Below are 22,507 nucleotides of genomic sequence, written 5' to 3' on the forward strand. Positions count from 1 at the left end.
TGATATAGGTGCAGTGGGACTGTGGGGAGTGTGGTCAGCTGGGGACCAGTGCCCTCTCTAAAGGAGGCAGCTGCTGCTCAGCCCCAGCCCCTGGGTGCCAGGCATAACGTTGCTAGCGTTGAAATTCTGAAATTTCAAGGGGTGCCAGACATTCAGACACTTATGTGAAAACTCTAGTTTTGTTTGTTTGTGGTTTTAAAAATATTTGCAATTTAAATTTGTAAAAAAATACTGTAAGAACCAAACAAAACACACTAGTGGGCTCCCAGGTCGTACCTTGGCATCGGATAATTGCTAGGGTCCTTGCCAGTTGCAGAATCCTATTATCTATGACTCATTCCAGCATCACAGAGAAACTTATTGATGGAGTTGGTCTTGGATCCCAAGTTTTCAGGTGTAAGACTTTTGGAATTCATAATAATTCATTTTAAAATGCCGGTAAGACATTACTCTATCTCCTCCTCAGCAGGCAGGCAGGGAGGTATAGCAGAAAGAGGACCTGAGTTCGGGCCCCAGCTCCATCGCTTATTTACTGTGTGACCTTAGACTTGTTGCCTCTGTGTAAAATGGTCATGATGTTATCCGCAGCTAGTTTAGCAGCGCCCAGTTCCCATTAGTGTCCCCCTCCCTCCCCAGCTCTAGGTTCAGCTGATTTGCCTTTGAGCTTCTGTCCCATTCCTGTTGCAGGAGCCATGAGTACAGAGGCCTCCAGCCCCCGCATCTTCCTCACAGTTCCTGTCACTCCAGGGAGCCCATCAGAGGCAGCTGACCCTCTCCCCGTGCTCATTGCCCTGGCCAGCATCTTCCTCCTGCTGGCCACCTGTCTGCTGTTCATGACCCTCTGCAAACCAGCCGCACTAGACCCGAGCCGCCAGGCTCACGAGCGCATGCCTCACCATCCTGGGAGCCCCAGCGAGCCCCAGCTCCGGCTCTGGAAGCGCCTGGGCTCCCTGCGCTGCTCCCTGCACAGCTTTCGCCGTGACCAGCCTGCTGCATCTCAACGCCCCCTGCCAGACCGTGATGATGACCACAGCTGGGAACACATAGAATCTACCAAAATGTGATGGGGTTTCCTCCCCATGGATCCTCCTCCCTCAGACATACCCTGGCACCACAGGCTGCAAGAGGACAGCGACCCAAACACCCTGGGCAATATGCTGCCCACCAGTGGTTCCCTGTGTGCCCAGGCCCGTGGCCTTTCCCAGAGACAGCCCCTGGAAGAATACCTTCCTCTCTGCAGACCTTTTAGCTGCTACCTGCTGAAAGACTGCTGGACCAACTGTGCTGAACCTGCAGCCATCTGGACTTTTGATCAGAGGTTCTGGACAGTACAACCTGGGGTCCCCAGGGCCCCTCTCTGGCAACCAGGCACTGACCATCTCCAGGAAACAGTGCCCCTGCTTCCCAACAGAAGCCCTGCCCACCCCCCAGTGCCAAAACCAGCTTGAATTCGAGTGGGAGTTGCCAAATGGCCAAAGGTTCCCTCCGGCCAAGTGAAATACTCAACTTACACTAAGGGCAAGTTACTGTCCTGCCCTCTGGGCCAACTCAGCATCCAAAGCAAAAGGGAGCCCAGGGACTCTTCTCCTCAGATTTCCTGGGCCCTGCCAGCATTCACCTAGTAATCTAGGGGAGCAGCCAGCACCCTTGCGGTGGACCAGGAGTCTGGGTGCTTGCTGGGAGGAGGGGTAAGTGAGGCTCTCAAGACTGTCTAGTCAATTTCGATCTTGGTGGGCCCCGTTCAATGCACCCACACCAGGATGGATCGGGAAGGGACTGATAATGGGTTGAGAAGCTCCTTGCAGAGGCCAGGACTGGTGCTGTGTCAGTGGCAGGATGCACTGTCAGTAGCTGAAGGTGATGCCACCTCGGCTCTGAGGACACATCGTAGTGGCTCCATGCCTCACCCAGGAAAGGGGGAGCCTCTCTTTGGGTGGGATGGTCCAGACCTCTCCAGGACAGCTACGGTATCTCAGGCCTGGACCACAGTGGGTGTACTGTCTGTCTTTTTGGTGACTGCTTCATTGACTGGCTGCCTGTCGAAGCAATCTCATCCCGAAATTGGGCTTCTCAGGATCTCTAGCCTTCAACCTCTCCTCACAAGGGCAGGGCTCTATACTTTGGTTGGGTCCTACATTGAGGCAGAGGGGGTCTGAGATGCCTAGCACTTACCCCAGAGAGTCAGCTGGCCAGGACTACCTTATACTCGGCCACGGGGCTGCCCACCCCACCCTGCTATGATCCACAGTATAGCCAGCCAGGTCTTTTCAAAGAGTGAGTTTTAGTTTCACCACTCCCCAGCTTCAAAACCATCACTGGCTCCCTATTGCAGGTTGGATAAAGCCACTCCTTAGTCTGGACCAATTAGTTCAGTGACCTCTGAGAGCTGGCTCCAAAGTATCTTTCTAGCCTCATCTTGACCCAAGACACCACACAAACTGAACAATCTGTCCTCCCCTGGCTGTGCCTCATGTTTCACAAGGCACCCCCTCTGGGAAACCCTTTTTGCTCTCCAGCTGAAAGCCACCTCCTGCCTGGGACTGGACCTACTCGTTATACCTCTGAGAGGGAGGCCAGGGATCGCCTTCTCTTGATGGTGTGGGTCATCCTTGTCTATGTCTTCTCCCTCCTATGAGCCTAGGAGCTCACAGAGGGCGAGACTGTGTCCGACCCCTCGCTCTGCCTTACTAGCCAGGGCATGGAAGTACAAGGTTCCGTGTACTAAGTGAAGGGAGGACAGGGATCACCTGCTCTTGGCGGTGTGGGTCATCCTTGCTATGTCTTCTCCCTCCTATCAGCCTAGGAGCTCACAGAGGGCAAGACTGTGTCCGACCCCTCACTCTGCCTTACTAGCCAGGGCACGGAAGTACAAGGTTCCGTGTACTAAGTGAAGGGAGGTGTGGTCTGGGTGTGTCCTTACTCCCCAAAGCCTTGAGTCCTGTGGGAACCCTCTTCTTCCCTCAAATGCCCCTCGAGAGAAGCTTTCTCTTCAAGCAGACCCACTGTGCCTTCCTTCCAGGTTAATCTGATATCAGAGAGTTGAGTCCTGCTTGGCCAGAAACTTGTTTCCAGGGCCTTGGAGAAGTCACTAGTGCCTGAATTTCCCCCTGAGAAATGGGGAGAATTCCAGGGCTGCCTTTTATTACTCATAAGCTCTAGGATTTCAGTGTGAGTCGTGTTGTGTAACAGAAACCAATTCTTCAGGTTTAGAAAGTGGGGCAGGCCTCCTCCCTTCCAGCTTGTTAACCTCTTCCTGGTTCCCTTCCCCAGGGCCTCCCTGAGACATCCCAGGATGAATTTACCTATACTCAGTCCCCCACGTCATCCCCTGGCCAGGTGCTCTGCTTGGCACTAGGTGTTCTCTTCCTGGACACAAGGGGTGGGCGGGTGAGGCTGCCCTGAGGCCTGAAGGAGAAGGAAAGGCTGGGGACGGGGAGAGGGGCTCTCGAAGGTCTTGCCATACCCCCAGGTATGTTCCCAGGCTTGTCCTGGGAGACCTGTCAGTGAACTGGGGTGGTAGTTACTAGGCTAGAGGAGAGAGGCCCTCCAAGCCCACAGGAGTAGAGGCCCAAAGGGAGAGAACCTCCAGCTTCCCCCTTTAGGAACCAGCCCCAGACCCTTGCAAACCCCCATGGCTTCCTGGACTCTTGGTGCCTCTGGGATTCAGCACCCTGCTCCCAGCCCCTTTCCTGCCTTTCTCCTGGTTCTAATGCAGGGTGATGGGTGCACTCCCAGTCTCCCAAGTCCGGAGCCTATCCTAGCGGACAGGCCTAGACTTGCTGTGTTTGGCTCAGCCTCTAAGTCAGAAACCTTCGCAGCTGTTTAAGAGGGTGATTTATTCCCAGCATCCCTCTCCACCCAGCAACTGAGGCCTCTGGTTGCTCGGGGAGGGCACCAGAGCCTCATTTTCAGGTCCTGCCCATTCTCCCTCTGAGTCTGCTCCCTTTCTTCTTGTGCCTGTTTATTTCTCAAGAGGGGAACTTGGGCCAAGGGCCCCATGAAAGCCGCTCTGTTCTGGGCCTTGCTGGGCCCTGGCTCCCAATTCCTTTCTGGGAAAATGTGACGTTAACCTCTCTTCCCGGCTCTGAAAGGCTCTTCTGGGTGGGGTCGGGGACGAGGAGGGCTGTGGGAGAGCGGGGGAGAAGAGGAGGGCTAAGGCCTTCGTTATGCTTTTTGGGGAGCCAGGGCCCTGGCCTCAGCTACATAACCTGGGGGCCTACTCTCCTCAGGAGGGAGGACAGGCCTGGGTCTCCCTCTCCCCATAGCACTGGCTACTTCTGGAGCAGTAGCTGGACCCTCTCCTGTTTCCATGCCTCTCTGCCATGATATCACTAAGCATGCGTGCTTGGACCTGAGGGTGGCCCTGCCTGCCCCCAGCCTACCAGCTGCGCCGGAGGGCCACGGCCACCTACCTGAACAATGCTGTGGCCCTCAGGAATGTCCTCGGGGACACTGGCCTCGTAGCTGCTTTGCAGAAAGATGGGCCGGTTGTCATTCACGTCCAAGACAGTGACGAACACAGTGGCTGTGCCTGTGTGCCGCTTGCCTACTGGGCCGTTGTCTGTGGGAGTTAATGGAGGATGGGCTGTTAGATGCCTGAGGGGCGAACGTGCCACTCTGGGCTCTGCAGAGGTGGCTCTTTTCCTTTTTAGATTAAGAAAAACACTAACAATATCTAATATGTCCCAGGCACTTCCAGCTCATTCAGTCTCACAACAAACCTGAGAAGGTGATATTATTATCTCCATTTGATAGAGATGGGAACTGAGGCAGGAAGTGGTTTGAATGGTGGCCTACAAAAGTATAGCCCTGCTGGATCTCTAGGAACTCGTGAAAGTAAACTTATTGAGAAAAAGGATCTTCAAAGATATAACTAAGAATCTTGAGATGACATATCCTGGATTATCCAGGTGAGCCGTGAATCCAATGACAAAGGTCCTTATAAGGGAAAGAAAAGGAGATTTGACAGAGAGAGGAGAAGCCATGTGAAGTCGGAGGCAGAGACTGGAGTCCTGTAGCCACAAGCCAAGAATACTTAGAGCCACCAGAAACAGCAAGGGTCAAGGAAGGATTCTCCCCAGAGCCTTCAGAGGGACTGTGGCCCTTCTGACACCTTAATTTAACTTCTGGCCCCCAGAGACACGAGAGAATAAAGTTCTGTTCTTTTAAGCTACCAAGTTTGTGGTCATTTGTTACAGCAGCCTTAGGAGACAGATACAGGTCCCGAGAGCACAAATCCAACTGCTCAGGGCCAGGAGGGTGAGATCCATGGGTGCCCATCTGGGTGGGCCTACCTCAAGGGGCAGCTGCCCTCTCTTCCAGTCCACAGTGGACAGGCAGAATGTGAGCCCAGTGACACTAGAACTGATTTCTTAAGAGAAATTAAACATACAAGCTTTTAAATAAAATCTCCTGACTTTTAAATGTTTATAACTAATTGTTATTCATTATGAAACACGAGATGGGTCAAACATGCCTATGGGACAGATTTGCCTGTGGGCCCTCTGCATTCAGGGATGTGGGTCCTGCTTGATTTCTAAGCCTAATGTAGTCAGGGGTGCTGACCCGTCAGCTCCCTGCAGGCCCCTCCCAGGGCTGGGGAGGTGATTCAGCCCCAAAGGCAGCTATTGGGTCATCCTCCCTGGAGGAAGGAGCTGTGCCAAGCACTGTATGTCCAAGCAAGGACAGTCACCCCAGAAAAAGAGTACAGGAAGCTGGAGCTGGCTGAGGATCAGTGGAGGCTGTCCTTCCCCAGGCCAGCTGATCACATGCTGGGGTGTAGTCACCTATCCTGAGTCATCCTGCCCTCCTAAGCTCCTCTCCAGGACGAACCTCTCAATCTCACAGCCCTGGGGGTCCTGCTTATTTTCCCTGGCTGGGGATGGTATGAACTGGGGGACCCCCAAAAGGTCTGAGTCTGACTGAGCCCTCTCCTGCTAGCGAGTGCCTAATGCGAAGGCTGGACTCAGGGGAATGATGGGTCGCCAGAGGGTGGTGTGGCTGCCCCAGGATTGGAGGAGAGCAAGGCAGAGGGAAGATGCATGTGGGTGTGGGCAGGCCGGGGGAGACTGCTGGCTGGAAAGAGCGAGGCACAGAGAGCACATTCCTTTTCTACCCAGAGCTCACTGCAAACACCGAACTGGGTGCTTCTGGGAGGACCAGAGCCATCTGGGGATACAGGCCTCATCACTACCTTCTTCCCTTCCGGAGCCCTCAAGAGCTCCTGCTGCCTGGAAACCAAAGACCAAACTTCCGGCCTGACATTTAGGCTTCCACAAGCCAGCCCTACCTGTCGCAGTCTCCCCTCCCCATCACAGGCTGCCGGGGATGTGCGTGTGTGCACGGCTCTTTCCCCACCCCAGACCATCGCATGGGCTGATTCCTCTGCCCGAAATGTCCTGCCTGCTTCTCTACATACTGAAACCTCACTTGGCCCTCAGGGAGGTGGTGGGCCTCCCTCATTTCTGCCCATCAGTACCACCCTGCTCTCTTCGGCAATTCCACGTCCTTGAAGGACTCTCTGGAAACCCTCCCTTCCCGACTATGAGGCCTGGGGTCCCAAGTTGGTCTGACCCCCACCCCTACTCCCGCCAGCCGTAGCTCCAGGGACAGGCATGTGATTTAGGCCTAACTCACCAGCACATCTCACCCACCCCCCGCACCATGACAAAGGGTTTGGGGACAGGCACTGGGGGAGGTGGAACTAATCAAAGCTTATCTGCGGCTTCGGCTGGGGCAAGGGACAAGTGCTGTCTCCCTGCTGCTGCACTTGAACCCAAGAGGATTAAGGCCTGAGCAGCAGCAGCGATTTGTCTCCATGTGAGGGAGAGGATGAAGCCAACACACAGGAGGCAGAGCCAGCTGGAGCAGAGGAGCAGAGAGACTGAGGCCTGGTGGCCTCCCCTGAGCCGCAAATCATCTTACGTGAAGCTCCAGGAGGTGGGCTGGGTTTATGAACCTATATTGCTGAAGCCAGTTTATTTTAAAATTTGCAAGTAAGAGTCCTAACTGACCCAAAGGCACTCCCTGATACCACTTCCCTCCAAGACGTCTTCCTTGATTACCCACCGCTATGTTTCTATCTCCCTTTGTGCTGTTACTCTTGGGTCGTCCCTTCTCCCTTCGTGCTTAGTTTTGCCTGGCTCTGCAGTGATTTGTCTACATGCTGGTCTCTCATTTGACTCCCACATAGCTCCCGCCACACTATCTCAGGGTTGTGCATATAGCACTAGGCATTGAGCCTCATGCCCTGCAGGTACTCAGTAATATGTCGGATGTCCAGTTGCCCATTGGCATCAGGGCGGAGCCTTCGGCTTGCAGGCTCGGCTGGCCCCTAGGAGGGGCCTCATGTGAACTCTGCCCAGAACCACCACGTTGTGGTGTGCAGGGAGGGTGGGTGCGTACCGATGGCCTCCAGGACGAGCGTGTATGCAGCTGTGGTCTCCCGGTCTAGGCTCACCACCGTTCTCACAACGGCGTCGCGGTAGCCGACACTGAACTTCCCATCCACGTTTCCACCTGTGGGTAAAAGAGAATGAAGTTTCAGTCAGGAAACAGCTCCCGTCCGGGAAAAGGGAGGTGGCACCCAACTCTGCTTCTGAGCTGGGACACGCCAGGGGTGGCCTGGCAATGAAAGGCTGTGCTGTCCGTTCAGCCCTGCCTGAGAACAGGATTTTGGGGGAGCTCCGATGAGAGTGTGTCCTGTGCGGGCTTAGGCGGGGGTGCTAAATGCCTGAAATCATAAGTGTCTAACATTCACTGAGCACCTACTGTGTACTGGGCACTTCACGTGGACCATGCATTTCATGCATACTATTGCTTTTTTCACAGAGAAGGAAAATGGTCTTTTAGTGAGGTTATGTGTATTGCCCTGGGTTACAGTCACCTATTTGGGGTGTAGGACTCTAATGCACTGGTCTGTTCCCCAGCCCGTGTCCTTCAGCACTCTGCCACCTGTCTGTCCTGTAGAAGTATCTGAGCAGTTAACCTGGGCTGTGGTTTTCACATGTGGCCCAAAACTTTGGGGTGAGCCAAACATTCTCTGGGCCCCTCATCTCGGGCTCTCTGAATGGGAACGCCTGGATGCTCCAAAGAGTGAAAAATAGGGGCAGGTGGACAGGAGACAAGTGTTACTGAGTCTTCTTGAGCTCTGGGACAGGTAGGCAGTGCGAGAGTCTCCTTCCCGAGGTAGACGGGAGCCAGGAAAGGACTCCATCAGAGCATTGTGGACATTGCTCCCAGGCTAGCTGGTGGGCAGTGTGGTGTTCTCGGCAGCAGAGGGCATCGCTACACTGGGTTTAGATCAGCCCAGTCCAGGACACCGCACAGCTCCTCGTAGAATGTGCAAAATTAAAACCAGAGAATCCTAGGGCTGGGAGGGCTCCAGGTGGGCAGGAACTGGCCACTTCAGTGTGCTGGAAGTTATCCTGGAGGCCACTGTCACACGCTCCCTTTTCCTGACGTGGTTTGCCCCTGGAAAAAGCCCCCTGCCCCTATATCTCCAATATCTGCTCCCCAGTATCTGAAGCACCATCTATAAGGCCCACAATCTGGCTCCTAGAGCGAGGAACTAAGACACAGGTAGTGCTGGGGACTGAACCGTGGCTGGTAAAATGTGGATGTCTGGATAACTGAACCTTTCCCAGGGCAGTCTTGAGGATCAGACATGAGGAGCTGGCCTGAGGGAGCTGGGCCCTTTAGGGAAGGGAAGGAGGGAAAGGATCTAGAAAGGAGAGGCTGAGGGCTAGAAGGTCACTTTGGCTATAGCAAGTTGTGGATGGGCTGTGAGCCTGAGATTCCTTGCTCCTGGGGGAGAGGCATCTGGCAGGCTGGTGTGTGCACACACATACACGTCCACATGGATGTGTGTGTAATGTGGCTGCAGGCAGACCATGGGCAGAGGAAAGTCAGTAAAAGGGCCAAGGGAGGGCTGAGGAATATGAAAGAACTATCACTCCCAGCCCCACACATCCCAGCATCTTTCACATATGCAGTGAACAGGAGAATGCTGGGAAACTGCTCTAACCCGGGAACAGCTAACACGTGGTGTGTCTGCCATCACCTACCAAGCCTACCGCCATGGCAGACGCCAACTGATCGATCACGGCTCCTTTTACCCTGTTGAGCCAGGACATGGCCTTATAATATTTCTCCACAGCTCTTCAGGTTTTAGCTACTTGACATCTTTGAGCTAAACCCATTTCATTTAGAGAGATCTAAACCACCTGCTTCTAAACAGATGGGAATTCTCTTCATGAGTGAAGGGTCCTCAAGGAAGGACAAGGCCACATTCCTCCAATGGCAGCTCTGTCACCCTAATGTGAGATGGAGTGGGGGAGGGTAGGGCTCCTCCCAGGAGTCACTGGCTCCATCTCCCTCCAGACTGAACCTTGGTAAGTACCACATGACCTGGTTGAGGAGGCCCCTGGGGAGGCAGACCAGAGGGATCCAGCTGCAAAGCTCTGGGGAAAAGCCAAGAGCAAATCCTCAGGGAGCCTCCAGCAGGGGCTAAATCCTGATGGCCAATACGGGCCTCTTCCCCTCTCCCCTACCCGACCCGGGGTGGGCCACACATGTGGAAGGGGTGGAAGCAGGGTTGCACCTGTGATGAAGTAGCTGAGCTCAGCGTTGAGGCCCACGTCGTTGTCGGTACAGTTTAGCCAGACCACCCGGAAATCCCGTGGCACGTCCTCGGACACGGAGACATTGTACACGGCAGGGAAGAAGGTGGGCGTCTCATCGTTCACATCCAGCACTGTGGGCAGAGTCAGCACACAGGGCTAGGCCTGTCTTCCACTCAAGACCACCCAGCTCCAAAGGCAGTGGCTCATGTCACAGGCCAAGAGGAAATGGGTTTCCTAGGAGTCAACACCTCCTAATCGTGAGCCAAGGGCCCCCATGTCAGCTAGGGCCATGACAGAGCTGACCAGAACGCCACACCCACCCACAGTCTCTGTTCCCTGAGTGGCTGGTGGCTGGGTGGCTGCTCATGCTGCCCAAGAGAGGAGAAAACCCCAGAGCCTCTGTCCAGTGTGAGCCTGATCACGACAACAATTTCGATGATGACAGTGACCATTCCTCAGCTCAGCTCACACGCCAAGCCCATGCTAAGTGCTTCCCATACAGGACCACGCATATCCCTCATAACATCCTCATGAGGCAGCCATGATTGGGCATATCACATAGACAAGGAAACAGAAGCTCAGAGCAGCTGAGTGACTTGTTCCAAGTCACACAGCAAGGGAGTGGCAGGGTTGCGGTGTTGGGGAGGCCTGCCCCCAGTTTGTGATAAGGTCCCAGGGAAAGTAATTGCCTTTGAGGACCTTTCCACTCCCCCAAAGCCAATTTCCCTTAAAGATTCCTTTTTTTCCAGCTCTACATACAGGCCTCTAACTCCTTTGGCACATGGGGCCTGGGGAGACCTTCATAGGTCTCCACCTTGATTATCTTTGTGATGTCACCAAGAGAAATGATGGGCTCATTTGGTGGTATGGCTTCTGTTGAGCCTTGGAGAAAAATACTCTGGGGTTCCTCTCTGAGAGGACTGGACATCCTCCCCGTCAATCGCTGGCACAGAAGTGGGTCCTCAAACTGGCACCAGGAACCCACAAGGCAAGCCTTAACCAACCAGAGGGAGGATGCTTGGCTCCCTCTCGTCTTCACCACCTCAGGTCGTGATTAAGGAGGGTGACTATTTGTGCCTCTGCTGAGCTAACCATCCATCCCCAACTCATGGAGACCGGTAGGAGCCAGGTTGGACCAGGGCCTGTCCTAGAGAACAGGCCATGTCTTGCCCATTACACTCTGTACTTATATCCTGGTGTTTACTCCTGGCCCTTTGGCAATAGCTCATATCAGAGTACCAGTTTTGTTCCAAGAATTAAAGATATAGCCAAAGTGATTGAGAAACAGTCACCCGCCCCCACAGCCTTGCTCCACAGAGGGTTGAGACAGGTGGAAAGTATTGAGAGGGCCCCAAGGGGATGAGCAGTCTCAGGGAGTCTGGGAATCCCAGCTGCTCTCTTCCCAGGGTGATGTTCTTCCATTGAGATTCTGTGTGGGAGGGGAAGGTTCCCTTTACATCTCCAAATAAAAAGTCTGCCCTTAAAAGAAGAGGAAGGGCTCTGTGACCTCCCCAGACTGCCTGTGACTGCGAGGGCCCCACCCCTCTGCTCTCGAGCTTTCTCTGCTGTTGCCAGGATCAAAGAGGGAGACACTGGCAGGGGGTCTAGGCCACTGCCCGCCCCGGCTCTGGGGCACTGAAGGCAGCAGCCAGGTGGGAGAAGGGTTGCTGGCATTTTTGACTTGGTGGAGACAGGGAAGGCTCTGCTGTGCTGAATGGCTCCAGTTGAGGAGGATGCTCTATGAGCAAGGCAGCCTGTGACCACATGGATGATGGGCAGCAGGAGCCCCGTGCCCGTGCCCATGTGTTCAGCATATAGCAAGAGGTACCCCCATCCCTCTCACCTCGGATGGTGAGTGTGCTGGTGGAGCTCTTGGTGGGTGTGCCTGCATCGCTGGCCACCACCCGCAGCTGGTACTCAGCGATGCGTTCGCGGTCCAGCTCCGTGGTGGTGACCACCACGCCGCTGCTACTATTGATAAGGAAGTCCATGCGGGGCATGCCCACCTGCATGCGGTAGGACACCAGCCCATTCAGGCCCTCGTCCAGGTCGACAGCCACCACCTGAGCGAGAGAAGGGGCTGTGTGAGTAGGGACACCAGGACTGACACTTCTCAGTACTCCCCTCCTCCCCACTGACCTGCTCGGCTCTAGTCAGAAATTCCAGCTACTCTGTCTCAGGCCAAGAAGCTGTACACTCTGCCACGTGTTCTTTAAGAAGGCAGCGTGTCAGCTGAAAGGTGTCCAGTTACACCATGTGGGGCCAAGGGTGGGTGGAGAAGGGACGTTTTAGGACAAGAGTCCAGGTCCCCACAACTCCCCACTTCGGAACCCTGCTTTCCTTATTAGGAAGCCCTCCCAGATTTACCCCAGCTGGCCCCCGCCACCCTTGCCGCCCTTCTAACGCTGGCCCAGAGCAGCCCTTACAGCTCAGACCCCTTCAGCTGTGTGGAGCTCAACTACAGAGAACACTCAGCAGGATTCCCCTCCCTGCTTTGTTTTGATTTGTAAGACAACAAAAAAGATAACAAGGATCAGTTTTTTTAAAGTCACTTGAGGATTTGGTTGTTATTTTTTACAAAGCCACGGAGGCCATGTGTAGGTAGGTGGAGGCCATGTGTAGGTAGGTAAGCCTCCCAAATCCGACACTCTTCCCGTCTGCACCTTCACTCCTGATGACAGATATCCTGACTCAAGACTCTGATAGGTTGAGTTTTGCAGAAGAAGATTCAAGACATCTGGGAAAAATGAGTAATCATTAAGATAAGCCAAGTCTCTCAAAACTGAAAGGCAATGTCAATGTCATCTGGTCTAATTCATATCCAACAAGCTGGATGGAGGGTGTCCAGACTCAGCTTGAATGCTTTCCTGGATAGGGGGCTCACTACTTCAAATTTCTCTGCACACAGCTTTAGTCCATGGAGAAAGTTCTTCTGCACATCCAGCAGAAATCATTATTGGTCAAGGTCATAGAGGGGACTTGGGGAACTGCACGGCTCAAGTCAGTTCCCTCTTCCTGTATCTGAAGATAGTTTCTAAGATAAACACTCCCAGATCCTTCAACCATCTTCTGATGATTCTGAGCCAGTTCCTCTGTGAACTCAGAAGTTGTGCTGGCGGGCATTTCCTTTCCGTGCTGTCCGTGAGCCCCCAGAGAACAGGGTCTGAGGGCTCATTCCCTCTCTCATAACCTATCTCTCCTATCTGCAAATTCCTTAGGGACTGGCTGCTGGTCCCCGGATCTCAGCTCCCCCTGCTGGGGGTGTGGGGAGGATATTCTGCTGGAGAGACTGCTCCCTGGAACTTGTCAAAGAATACTTTTAATTTCCTTTTAAAGAAACTGAGGCTCAGTGGGCTTGCAGGGCATCACCAAGGTTACAGCTCTGGCATGCTGACAAACTGTCTTCTCTGAATGAGATTAGGCTAACCCTCTGCTATCGGATCCCACCATTTCTCCTTTCTTGAGTATAACCCTCACGATAGACTCAGAATGAGTACTTCTGCTACAGTGTATCTCCTGCAGTCCAGGGGCTAGGTCGTTTTATACCTGTGTCTGATTCAATCTCCATCGCACAGAGAGGCAAGTACTAGTAGCCCCATTTCACAGGTGAGAAAACTGAGGCCCAGAGAGGTTACATTGTTGCTCCAAGTCAAAGGTGGTGGAGTTGGGATCCACAGCCATGTTGGTGAGACTCTAAAGCCTGCGCTCTAAACAGTGAGATCCTTCTAGTGTTTCTAATTGGCTCCTGATAGGGCATCACTTTCCCTGAACTGGCACCTTCAGGGCTTCCCTGACCGGAAGAGTGATGGAGCAGGACGCAGAGGGCCCAGTTCAAGATCAGTTGCTACCTCTTCTTGGCCACAGGAACTTGGGCAAGTCTCTTTATGTCTCCCGCAAAGTGGGGAGAGTCCCACCCACCGAGCAGAGCTGCCTTTGTGCTTATGGGAGAGCACAGAAGGGGCTGCCCACGGAGGCAGGCGCCTGGGCTACACTCGTCCAACCTGTGTTCTAGAATCACTTACTGGCTTGGAGTGTTCAGGGTCTTGGGCCCGACCTCTATAACCAGGCCCTGAGAAACTCTCTGACTTGGCTTCCCAGAACTCTCTTTCTCCCCTTCCCCGCCTCCTTCCCTCTCTCCCTCCCTCATTTCTGCCCTCATCCATCCCCTGTGATGCTTTCTCTCCATCCCTCCAATCCATATGTCCTTCAAGACCCAGCTTGAATTCCTCCTCCAGGAAGCCTTCCATCACCGTCTCTCAGAGCACTGGTTCTCCAAGCCTGGCTTGGATCATGTCCTGTCTGGTGGTCTCTCTTGTCAATCCCCTGCAAAGTGCTCAGCACGAGGCTAGGCACCCATGGCACCTGCTGGCTGGTCAGGATGAGGTGAGGGAGACATAGAGTAGTATCGCAGGAAAGGAACACTCACCTGGTAGACAGAGACCCCTGCAGGGGTGCCTTCAAGCACCTCGGCCACAAAAGGTAGATTCTGAAAGGTGGGGTCATTGTCATTGAGGTCCAAGAGGTTCACAAACACTGTGGCACTGCTGGTGGCTCTCAGGGGGGGCCTGCCACCTGGATGGACCAGGGGGTGGGGAAAGGAGAGGAAAAGAGGGGTGCAGGAGAAAATGGGTCAGGAAGAAGATGAGTGGGGGAAGGGGCAGATTCAGTGACCTTCTACCCCGGTGATCCTCCAGGGAGCAGCCTGGGCCTTGCACAGCCCAGCGCACCCCTGCCCTCAAGGGTGCTCTGGGTGGGGGGTGGGGGGAGGGTTTACAACTGGGAAATGTCATTACTCCACTTTTAGTCATCAAGACACAACGTCCTGGGGAGGCCCAGGCCCCCCAGGACAAGCCACCAGGGAGGTGTCAGGGGCCCCAGCCCGGGTGTGAGGGGCACGTACAGTCCCTGACGGAGACGATGATCTTGCGCATGAGCTCCGCCTCCTGTGGGTCGGGGTTCTCGCGGTCCAGCATGACGTGGGTGGTTCGGATCTTGCCTGTGCTGCTGTTAAGGCTGTAAAATTTGTTGGGCGGCTGGATGCTGTACACCAGGGTGCCGTTCTCTCCCAGGTCTGGGTCCACGGCCACCACCTGTCCGGGAGACAGGGAACCGACCCTCCACTGAGCCCTGCTGTATCCAAGCTGCCTGCCCAGGATGTCTGAGCTCACATGCTGGTCCCAGGCACCCCACTCAGACCCAGAAAGTGGCCCTCCCACCTGGCTCCAGCTTCTTCACCCACTCACTTTCGACTTTAGGTCAAGTCCCTTCCCCCACTTGAGCCTCGGCCTTCCGATCTTAAAAGTAACATCTAGCAGCACCAGTGCACAGCAGGCTCCTGATAGCTCCACATACTGTGTCAACAGCCTCATGAGGTGGATACCTATAACCGCTCCCATTTCACAGATGAGGCTCAGTGAGGCTCCCAGAGTCTAACCAAGAAGTGGCTCTGGGTCCCTCTAGAGCCCATGTGAGTAGCCAGCAGGCAACACTGGCAGCACGTCTTAGAGTCCTTCCTTTCCAGACATGCAGGGTAACATTCACAGGCTTCTCGGAGAGCAGGGGGGCCCCAGTAGGTCCATGGCCATGGAATTCTTCAGGGTGGGGCTGGGAAGGGCTGGGGACTCTGAACCCTTGGCTGAGCTTTTGGAAGGATTTGCAACTGGATTTTGGGAACTGGGTTCTTCCTCATCAAACCCTCTCTTCTTTCGTTTGGAGCTTTTGCTTGTGGGGTGATTTAAAAAGAATTAGGCCTCTGTTATACCAAGGATGACAGGGCATGAAAAAGGAGCCACGGAGAAGCCACCAGTTTGGAGGGTAGATCCCAGCAAGTTGAGACAGTCATGGGGCTGCGGGAGGGAGCGGGCTGAGTCTCCCTGGAGGGGAGAAACGCCATCCCCAGGAGGCGTGGGTCTCAGGATAGGGGCCCCAGACACTCTGGCCCCTTTAACTTTCCAGCCATCCTTTGGTTCCCCACTTGTATCCCCACCCCATGAAGGGATCCGCCTCAGTCCTAACCCAGGGCCACAAACACCACAGCCTGTTCTCTCTGAGGTCTCTCTGCCTGCCCATCCTTCACTCTGTAGGGAACTTCTCTAGCCACCTACCACCCACAAGGAGAAAGCAAGACTCAGAGAGTCACAGGCCAGACTTAAGGTCACACAGCACCAGCCTCGGGGTCAACTCAGATCCCTTGCAGGCCTCCTAGGGTCCCAGGACAGCAGGGACACCCACCCCACAGCTTGTCTCCAGACACGCAGGGGCCTGCAGGGGCCACTGTGGCACCAGAGGTAGACAAGATCAATGTGTGTGTGCGTGTGTGTGTGTGTGTGTGCGTGTGTGTGTGTGTGTGGGGGGGGTGACTGCAGTCCCTGGGGTCACATCAGGACAGTGTCATTCTTCACTCTGGGACACTTGGCAATGACAGCCCAGCCTCGTCAGCTCCTTTATCTTACTTGATGTGGGGCCTTTGTGCTTTGGCAGCAGAATTTGTCCCTCCGCTGGCTTAATCCCCAGCTGAGGTGTCTCTGGGGCCACCAGACCAGAACAGACAGATGGGCCACTCTGGCCAAGGACTTTTATCTGCCCCTGGGACCCAGGAGGCCAGGGAGAGAGGCTGATGCTGGTGCTGAACCCTGAGCCACTGCAGGCCCTCCCTGCTTCAGAAAGCGAGATGCAGCTCCACTCCCACCCCAGACTGCTCAGCCCACCCCCTCCCTTCCCAGCCTTGCTGCACCCAAGGGTGAGGGGTGCATAGGGGCAGCCTTCCAGGCCTGAGGAGCCCTCACTGTGCCGTGGGCATGCTGCCTCAGTTTCTTCAGCCTCTATAATGGGGACTCAATCACTCCTGTACTGACAACAGGAGACAGGGCTCTTAGGCACATCAGGTGTCATTTTAGCCAGCCACAGTCATCCTGCTAATGGACAAAGGAGATCAGCAAGCCCTGCATTTCCACAAAGTTCTCTCTTCCGTTATAGGAGGGAGGTAGTTCTTACCCCCTTTTTCTGAATGGGGAAACTGAGGTACAGGGCAGTTAAACAACCTGCTCCAGACCAGCAGCCTGTTGCTGAATGCACTGAGGCCAAGTTCACTTGGGGTGGAGCGGCTTCCCCTCTTCTCTACCCTCTCCTACCCGAGTACCTGAGGGTACCGGGGTAGCTGCTTCTGAGTGATGCTAGCAGGGGGTGGGCACTGGTATTTGGCTTCTTGGTTCGTTCCCTGGTTATGAGGTGGGGTGCGGGCATGAGAGAGGGTGGCGGGCTGGGACCCCCGTGGGCTCCTCCTGGGCGACTGTGTGGACTCTTACCACTTTCTCATTTATTTCCCATTTCACGCTCGTCATTTTTCTCCTGGCCTGACGGGGACTAATTCTCTCCCTCTCCCCTCTCCTTTATTTTGCTGGAGGGCTTTGAAAGGCTCTAAATCAATGCCCATCAGCCAGGTCCTTGAAGCAGGCTGCAGGAGCTAGGAGAGAGAGTGGGGCCAAAATCTCACTCGCAGAGAATGGTCACTCTGCAAGCTCATGTGTATGCAGTGGATGCCATAGGTGCGCACGTGTGCAGACACACGTGCTGGGCCAACTCCGAGTGCACCTGGAAGCAGGCTCACACACAGGCTCTGAATGTCACTGGGATTGCCCTGTGCCTCAGACTCCTAGGGGCTGGGGCCAGTGCCCCCTCCAGATGGACCCTTGGGAGAGTCCCCCGTCATGTGCCCTACTCTCCCTCTGACAAGGAAGACCCAACCGGACCCGGTGGAGAGGGGAGCAGGGGTTGTAGGCTGGGGAAGGAGGGTAAACAAGTCCTTCAACAACTTTCGTTCACAAATGTTTTGAACACTTACAATGTGCCTGGCACTGTGTGAAGCATGGGGGCTCAACGTTAAACAAGACAGATATGATTCCGGCAGGGGAGGCAGCTGATGGTGACAAAAGCTATCATTTATTGACCACTCACCATGTGGTAAGGTACTTTGTGTATTTTGGTTCACTAAGTATGACCCATAACCCTTTCAGGTGGGGACTCTTAACTATCCCTATTTTCTAGATGAGAAGACTGGAGCACAGAGAGGTTAAGTAACTTGCCCAAGGTCATGTATCTATCTGGTAAGTGGTATGGCTAGGATTGGAGCGCAGACGTTTTGGTACCAGCGGCTGCCCACTGGGTCACTAAGCTATATTGCCTCTTAATAAGCAAGGAACCTAACAAACACACACAGGTTGTGAGACCAGATCTGAAAGGAACAGAGTATGGAGAGGGGCAGAGCGACTTTAGGCTTCTCTTTGGAGGTGGCATTTTAAGCTGGGATGGCGGAGAATGAGGCAGCCATGGCAAAAGCAGGGCTGGGGGGTAGAGGAAGAAGAGCACTCGGGGTGGGGAGTGGGGGGCAGCGGGAAGAAAGCTTGCGCAGAGGCTCTGAGGTGGGAAGGAGTTTAGTGAGTTCAGAGGACTGAAAGGCTGGTGTGTGTTGTGGGGAGAGGGGTGGGGTGGGTGTGAGATGAGTCAGGAGGTGGGTCACCCTCTGTTCAAATATCAGATGTCACTTCTGGGTGAGCTGTTCCCTGCACTGCGACCTTCTTTCCTCACACCTCTGCCACAGCCCCTATCTCACCGAGGGCTATTGTGAGGCCTTAGGCCTCGGGGGCCCCCCTCAAAGGTATTAAAACATACTCGCATATATATGCATACATACATTTCACAGCTATAAAATTTGGAAGAATTTTTATGACTATTCCTTTTGAAATTATTTTGCTATGACAAACTCGATTAATTTATGGGCTCTTTGACTTCTGGTTTCCTAGCAATCATCACATGTATAACTGGGAAATCCAGAAAATTTTAGAAAATTCTCAAGAATTCTTGAAAATCAAAGCTATAGTTTTCCTCAGATGTAATGAGATTTTTACAAACACTAAATTTCTTAATTACTAAAGTTGTCATTATAAATTTGCTAGCTGTTTAACAAGTTTCAATTTTGACTTTGCCCTTTTGTTTTTGAACTTCCGAGGCATTGCATTTTTTTTTTCATGTCTCAAATACTACTATGGGTCACTGAAAAGCTCAAGTGTCCCAACCCCATGACTGCCCTGAGCTTGGGGACGAACAGCCATGTCCACTTTGTACTGAGTGGACTCCCACGTCCATCTCCCTAGAGGTAAAAGTAAGGTGGCTCTTTTTGGCTAGGTATGTCTGGTAGGGACTCTGGCTTTTACACAGGGTGAGATGGGACCCAATTGTGGGTTTGAGCAGAATGGCATGAAGTTCCCGGGAGGCAGAGCACACGCATTGTTGCTTCCTGTACTCCTGAGCCTGCTAAGCATGGGACCCGGCACACAGTAGGTACTCACTGAAGGTTTACTGAGGTTTCCTGGAGAGTAAGGAAGTGCTGGGCAGCAGGCCCCTGGCCCATTGTCCATACCTGCTCATGCCTCAGAAGGATCTGAGAAAAGGCTAGAGACCCAGAGAGGGACACTGGGGGCCAGATCGGGGAAATGCCCAAGCGCAAGTGCAGTCCCAGCCCCGCAAACCTACTAGCTTTTTCTGGCAGGTGAACTCTTCAATAATGGCACCCCTGGCTTGTGACCCATGTAGCCAGTTTCTCCTGGGGACACTTCCCTCACTTGTCTCTCAATTTCCTCTGGGAGAAATTTCTCGGAGACACAAATCAAAGGTTAAGAGATGACCGAACAGGTGTTCAGAGGTGGGCATCCAGCCCCAGCTCTTGGGCTAGAGCCTGGGTGCCCACAAGGTGGCGGCAGAGAGCGCCCAGCAGATCCTGAGCCCTGGAGAATGGCTTAGGGTCATGGTTTCCAAATTTGGCCCTGGGTTGGAAAGAATCCTCCCACCTGGGGCTTTGAAAAACCAGATTCCAGATCCTTTGGCCTCTGCCCCACTAGACTCTCTGGAATGGGACCTGCCCACCAGTTGAGAACCATTCAGATCTTGAACATGTGGAAAAGAAGGACGGCTGTGACGGCCAAGTCCCCACTCCGCCCCCATAGGTTGACATCCTCTCCCACCTAGACATAGGCAGGCCTTGTCACTCCTCCCTGTGGCTGATGAGAACTCGGGGAGGGTAGGCTAGGCATCACCAGCCCACGGCTGCTTGAGCTCATGGTGAGGCAGCCTCTCAGAGAGCTGGATATGAAAGTACCACCCCTTCTCCCATCCCACTGGCGTTGTCCAGTTTCTCAGGACACCTGCCAGGGGGACAAGGACTGGGTTATGTGGTTTCGAAGTTGAGTTCAAGTCCTAGCACTACCTCTTACTAGATCTAGGTCCTTGGGAAAACCCCTCGAACTCTAAGTCTCCGTGTCCTGTGTAGTATGGTGGGAGCCATGAGTCCATTGGCCACATGAGAGCACCATGAGGATGAGAGAGAATTCACGAGAGGCCCCTAGCACAGCGCCTGGCACATCCCAAATATTTAATAAATGGGTTGTCACGAACTGTTCGGTTCATGTCCATCACAGGCAGGCTGGGTGGCTGTGGCGCTGGACAGTAGGGACAGTAGAACCTCCCCATTGAGGCCAATTGGGTACAAGTATGTAGGGGGTTGGGGGGAGGCCTCTCAAATGTGAATCGCAGAGCAGTAGGGTGCATAACCCTGGCTTTCCTCAGTTTCCCCAGGATGCTGGTCTCCATTCTGTGTGCCTCAAGGCTTTGGCCACATCTCCCTCTGCCCACCCCGAGTCACATCCCTGCACACAGCACTTGGATGTACACACATGCAGCACACACAGGTGTCTGTGCAAACAGATATCCCGTGCCAGAAAACCCTTGGGTGAACTTCAGACCCCCTGCTGGGGTAGCCCTGGGTCTAGCTGACCCAGCCCAGTGGCTGCAGTGACAGAAGTGAAGGAAAGGTGCTGAAGGCAAAGAAGAAGCTCCTGCAATTTGAGGGAGAGACATGTGCCTTGCCAGGGGAGGGTGGGGCTCTCATGAGGGGGTGACCAGAGTCCTGGGTCTCAGGGTAAGTGGCTACAAGTTGCACTATCCTGGCATCCCCTGGTACTGTACCTGGGCATCCTGTGCTCCCTTTGATGAAGCCTGAAGCCCACTGTCCATAAGAACAACCTCTGACTACCTTTCACCGTGCAAGAGCTTCCGGACCTCTGCTCAAAGAGCTGGCTCAGGAAACACTACATGCATTAGCCTCATATGAGCAGAGGCCCATAGGGGATGGCAGACACTCCTCAGAAGGGCAGCCTGGTAGTTCTGCTGTCCTGCCATCACTTACCGTGGTCACATCAGAGTCTGGAGGGGTCATCTCCACCAGGTTGATGTAGTAGGGAGCGTCTTTCCAGGTGGGGTGATTGTCATTGATGTCCAGGAGGGTGATGTTGACCTGTGAAGCCATAAGAGGCACTGTGGATTATGCCTAGCTGCCCATGAGGGGACTCGTTCAGAGACCTATGGGGTATCTTGGTATTAATTCCACTGGCTCCATCCACTTTAGGGGCTTCAGGGCAGAGCCTGGGCTTTTAAGGACAGAGGGTTTAGGTGCTGTCTCATCAGGTGGCAGAGGAACAGATGAGATGGGCTCTGTGACCTGGGACTTGTCCCATCTACTCCTAGTCTGGGCTGAAGGTGAACGACAGGGTAGTGGAGGTTTAGGGTGTGGGCAGGTCTGATAGAATCCCTTGAGCTTTCTGGTCAGTCTCAGCTATAAGGCGAGCAATTTCCTTGCTCACCTGTCACCAGGTAAATTATTTATAGAGCTCTGACTCCTGTTAGCAGGGGCCTTCTGTGATTGAATAGAGCTCTGGGGATTTTTCTGCCAAGTCCCTGGCCAAGCAATACCAATTCCAGCCCCTCTGGCTGGGCAAGCCTGGGGAAAGCTGCTTTGGGTAGGGTGAGAGCAATGCGGAGAAGTCAGGAGAGGGGTCCCAAGGGAGAGCCAAAGAAAATGAGTGAAGATCAAGGAGGGGAGATGGCTGGAGTGACCTGTCAGCCGGCCTTCCTGCTTCCTCTCCCATGGAGGGGCTTATTGCTCCTTACTTCCCCCATCCTGTTCTGCAGCCAAGAACTCAGTCAGGACCCTCAAGCATTCTTTCTTTAGCTTCCTACCCTCTGAAGCACCTTGGTGGGGTGACATGGCCTTGAATAGGGACCCTAGGCCTTGATGGGTCCTACTTGAGCATGGAAGGGAAACTCAGGCACCATTTCTCAGCACCATGAGGGTTAGGGGTGGGGTGATGACAAGCCCCCAGGGATCCTCCAAGGGCCTTGCTTCCTGCTCTGAGTCACTCTTCTGCATGCCTTCTCTTATCTGCCCCGCTGGTCTTTTGGGGGAAGAGGAGAAAATATTTGCTCCTCCCAGGTGCTCATGCTTCAGGTGGGAATGCCTTTCTTCCCGTAGCTGCAGTGGCTCTAGTCCTGACCTTGGCTGACTCTGAGTTGCCACCCTCACTCCACTCCCACAAAGCCTCACGCTCTCCCAGGACAAAGTGCCCAGACCTAAGATGAGCTGAAGAATAGCAGCCTGGACAGCAAGTGGGGAGCTGGGGGGCATGCGAGGGGTGGGCACTCACAGTGGCAATGCCAGTTTTCTGGTTGTGGCCCACACCCCCGTCTACTGCTCGTACGATGAGGATGTATTCGGACTTGGTCTCACGGTCAAGCAGAGAGGTGGTGGTGATTTCACCTGCAGGAGAGAGGGGTGTGTGAGAAAGGGTTTGGGTGGGCCAGGGAGAGATCAGGGAAGAAAGGATAAAACAAGGAGAGGAGGAAGAGACAGGGGAAGGAGGGAGAGAATGAGAGTATGAGAGATGCTTGCAAGATCAAATGGTCTGGCAGCGTGCACACATGAGTGAGTGAGTGAGTGAGTGAGTGAGTGAGTGAGTGAGTGAGTGTGTGTGTGTGTGTGTGTGTGTGTGTGTGTGTGT

At 54.1% G+C, this 22,507-nt stretch overlaps 2 protein-coding genes across 2 annotated transcripts in view; one reads left to right on the forward strand and one right to left on the reverse strand.

Annotated features, from left to right (window-relative positions):
- The window catches only part of LOC102896542 (cadherin-23), a 320,558-nt gene that overhangs the window by 12,893 nt on the left and 285,158 nt on the right, over positions 1 to 22,507 (reverse strand). Inside the window, exons 21-28 of the mRNA XM_025049321.1 lie at positions 22,154 to 22,266; positions 20,860 to 20,967; positions 14,524 to 14,713; positions 14,050 to 14,195; positions 11,467 to 11,686; positions 9,602 to 9,754; positions 7,405 to 7,518; positions 4,413 to 4,561 (exon numbers count right to left, since the gene is read on the reverse strand). Coding sequence (XP_024905089.1) covers positions 4,413 to 4,561; positions 7,405 to 7,518; positions 9,602 to 9,754; positions 11,467 to 11,686; positions 14,050 to 14,195; positions 14,524 to 14,713; positions 20,860 to 20,967; positions 22,154 to 22,266 — 1,193 coding nt within the window. The remainder of the gene's footprint in view (positions 1 to 4,412; positions 4,562 to 7,404; positions 7,519 to 9,601; positions 9,755 to 11,466; positions 11,687 to 14,049; positions 14,196 to 14,523; positions 14,714 to 20,859; positions 20,968 to 22,153; positions 22,267 to 22,507) is intronic.
- On the forward strand, positions 693 to 1,064 carry CUNH10orf105 (chromosome unknown C10orf105 homolog). The gene has a single exon (XM_006915540.1). The coding sequence runs from the start codon at positions 693 to 695 to the stop codon at positions 1,062 to 1,064; it is 372 nt and encodes a 123-aa protein (XP_006915602.1).

This window comes from Pteropus alecto, unplaced genomic scaffold (genome assembly GCF_000325575.1).
Source record: "Pteropus alecto unplaced genomic scaffold, ASM32557v1 scaffold155, whole genome shotgun sequence".
NCBI classification, from domain to species: domain Eukaryota; kingdom Metazoa; phylum Chordata; class Mammalia; order Chiroptera; family Pteropodidae; genus Pteropus; species Pteropus alecto.

What these genes read in the sequence shown, in the direction of transcription:
- CUNH10orf105 (XM_006915540.1), top strand. Translation starts at nt 693, where the DNA reads ATGAGTACAGAGGCCTCCAGCCCCCGCATCTTCCTCACAGTTCCTGTC.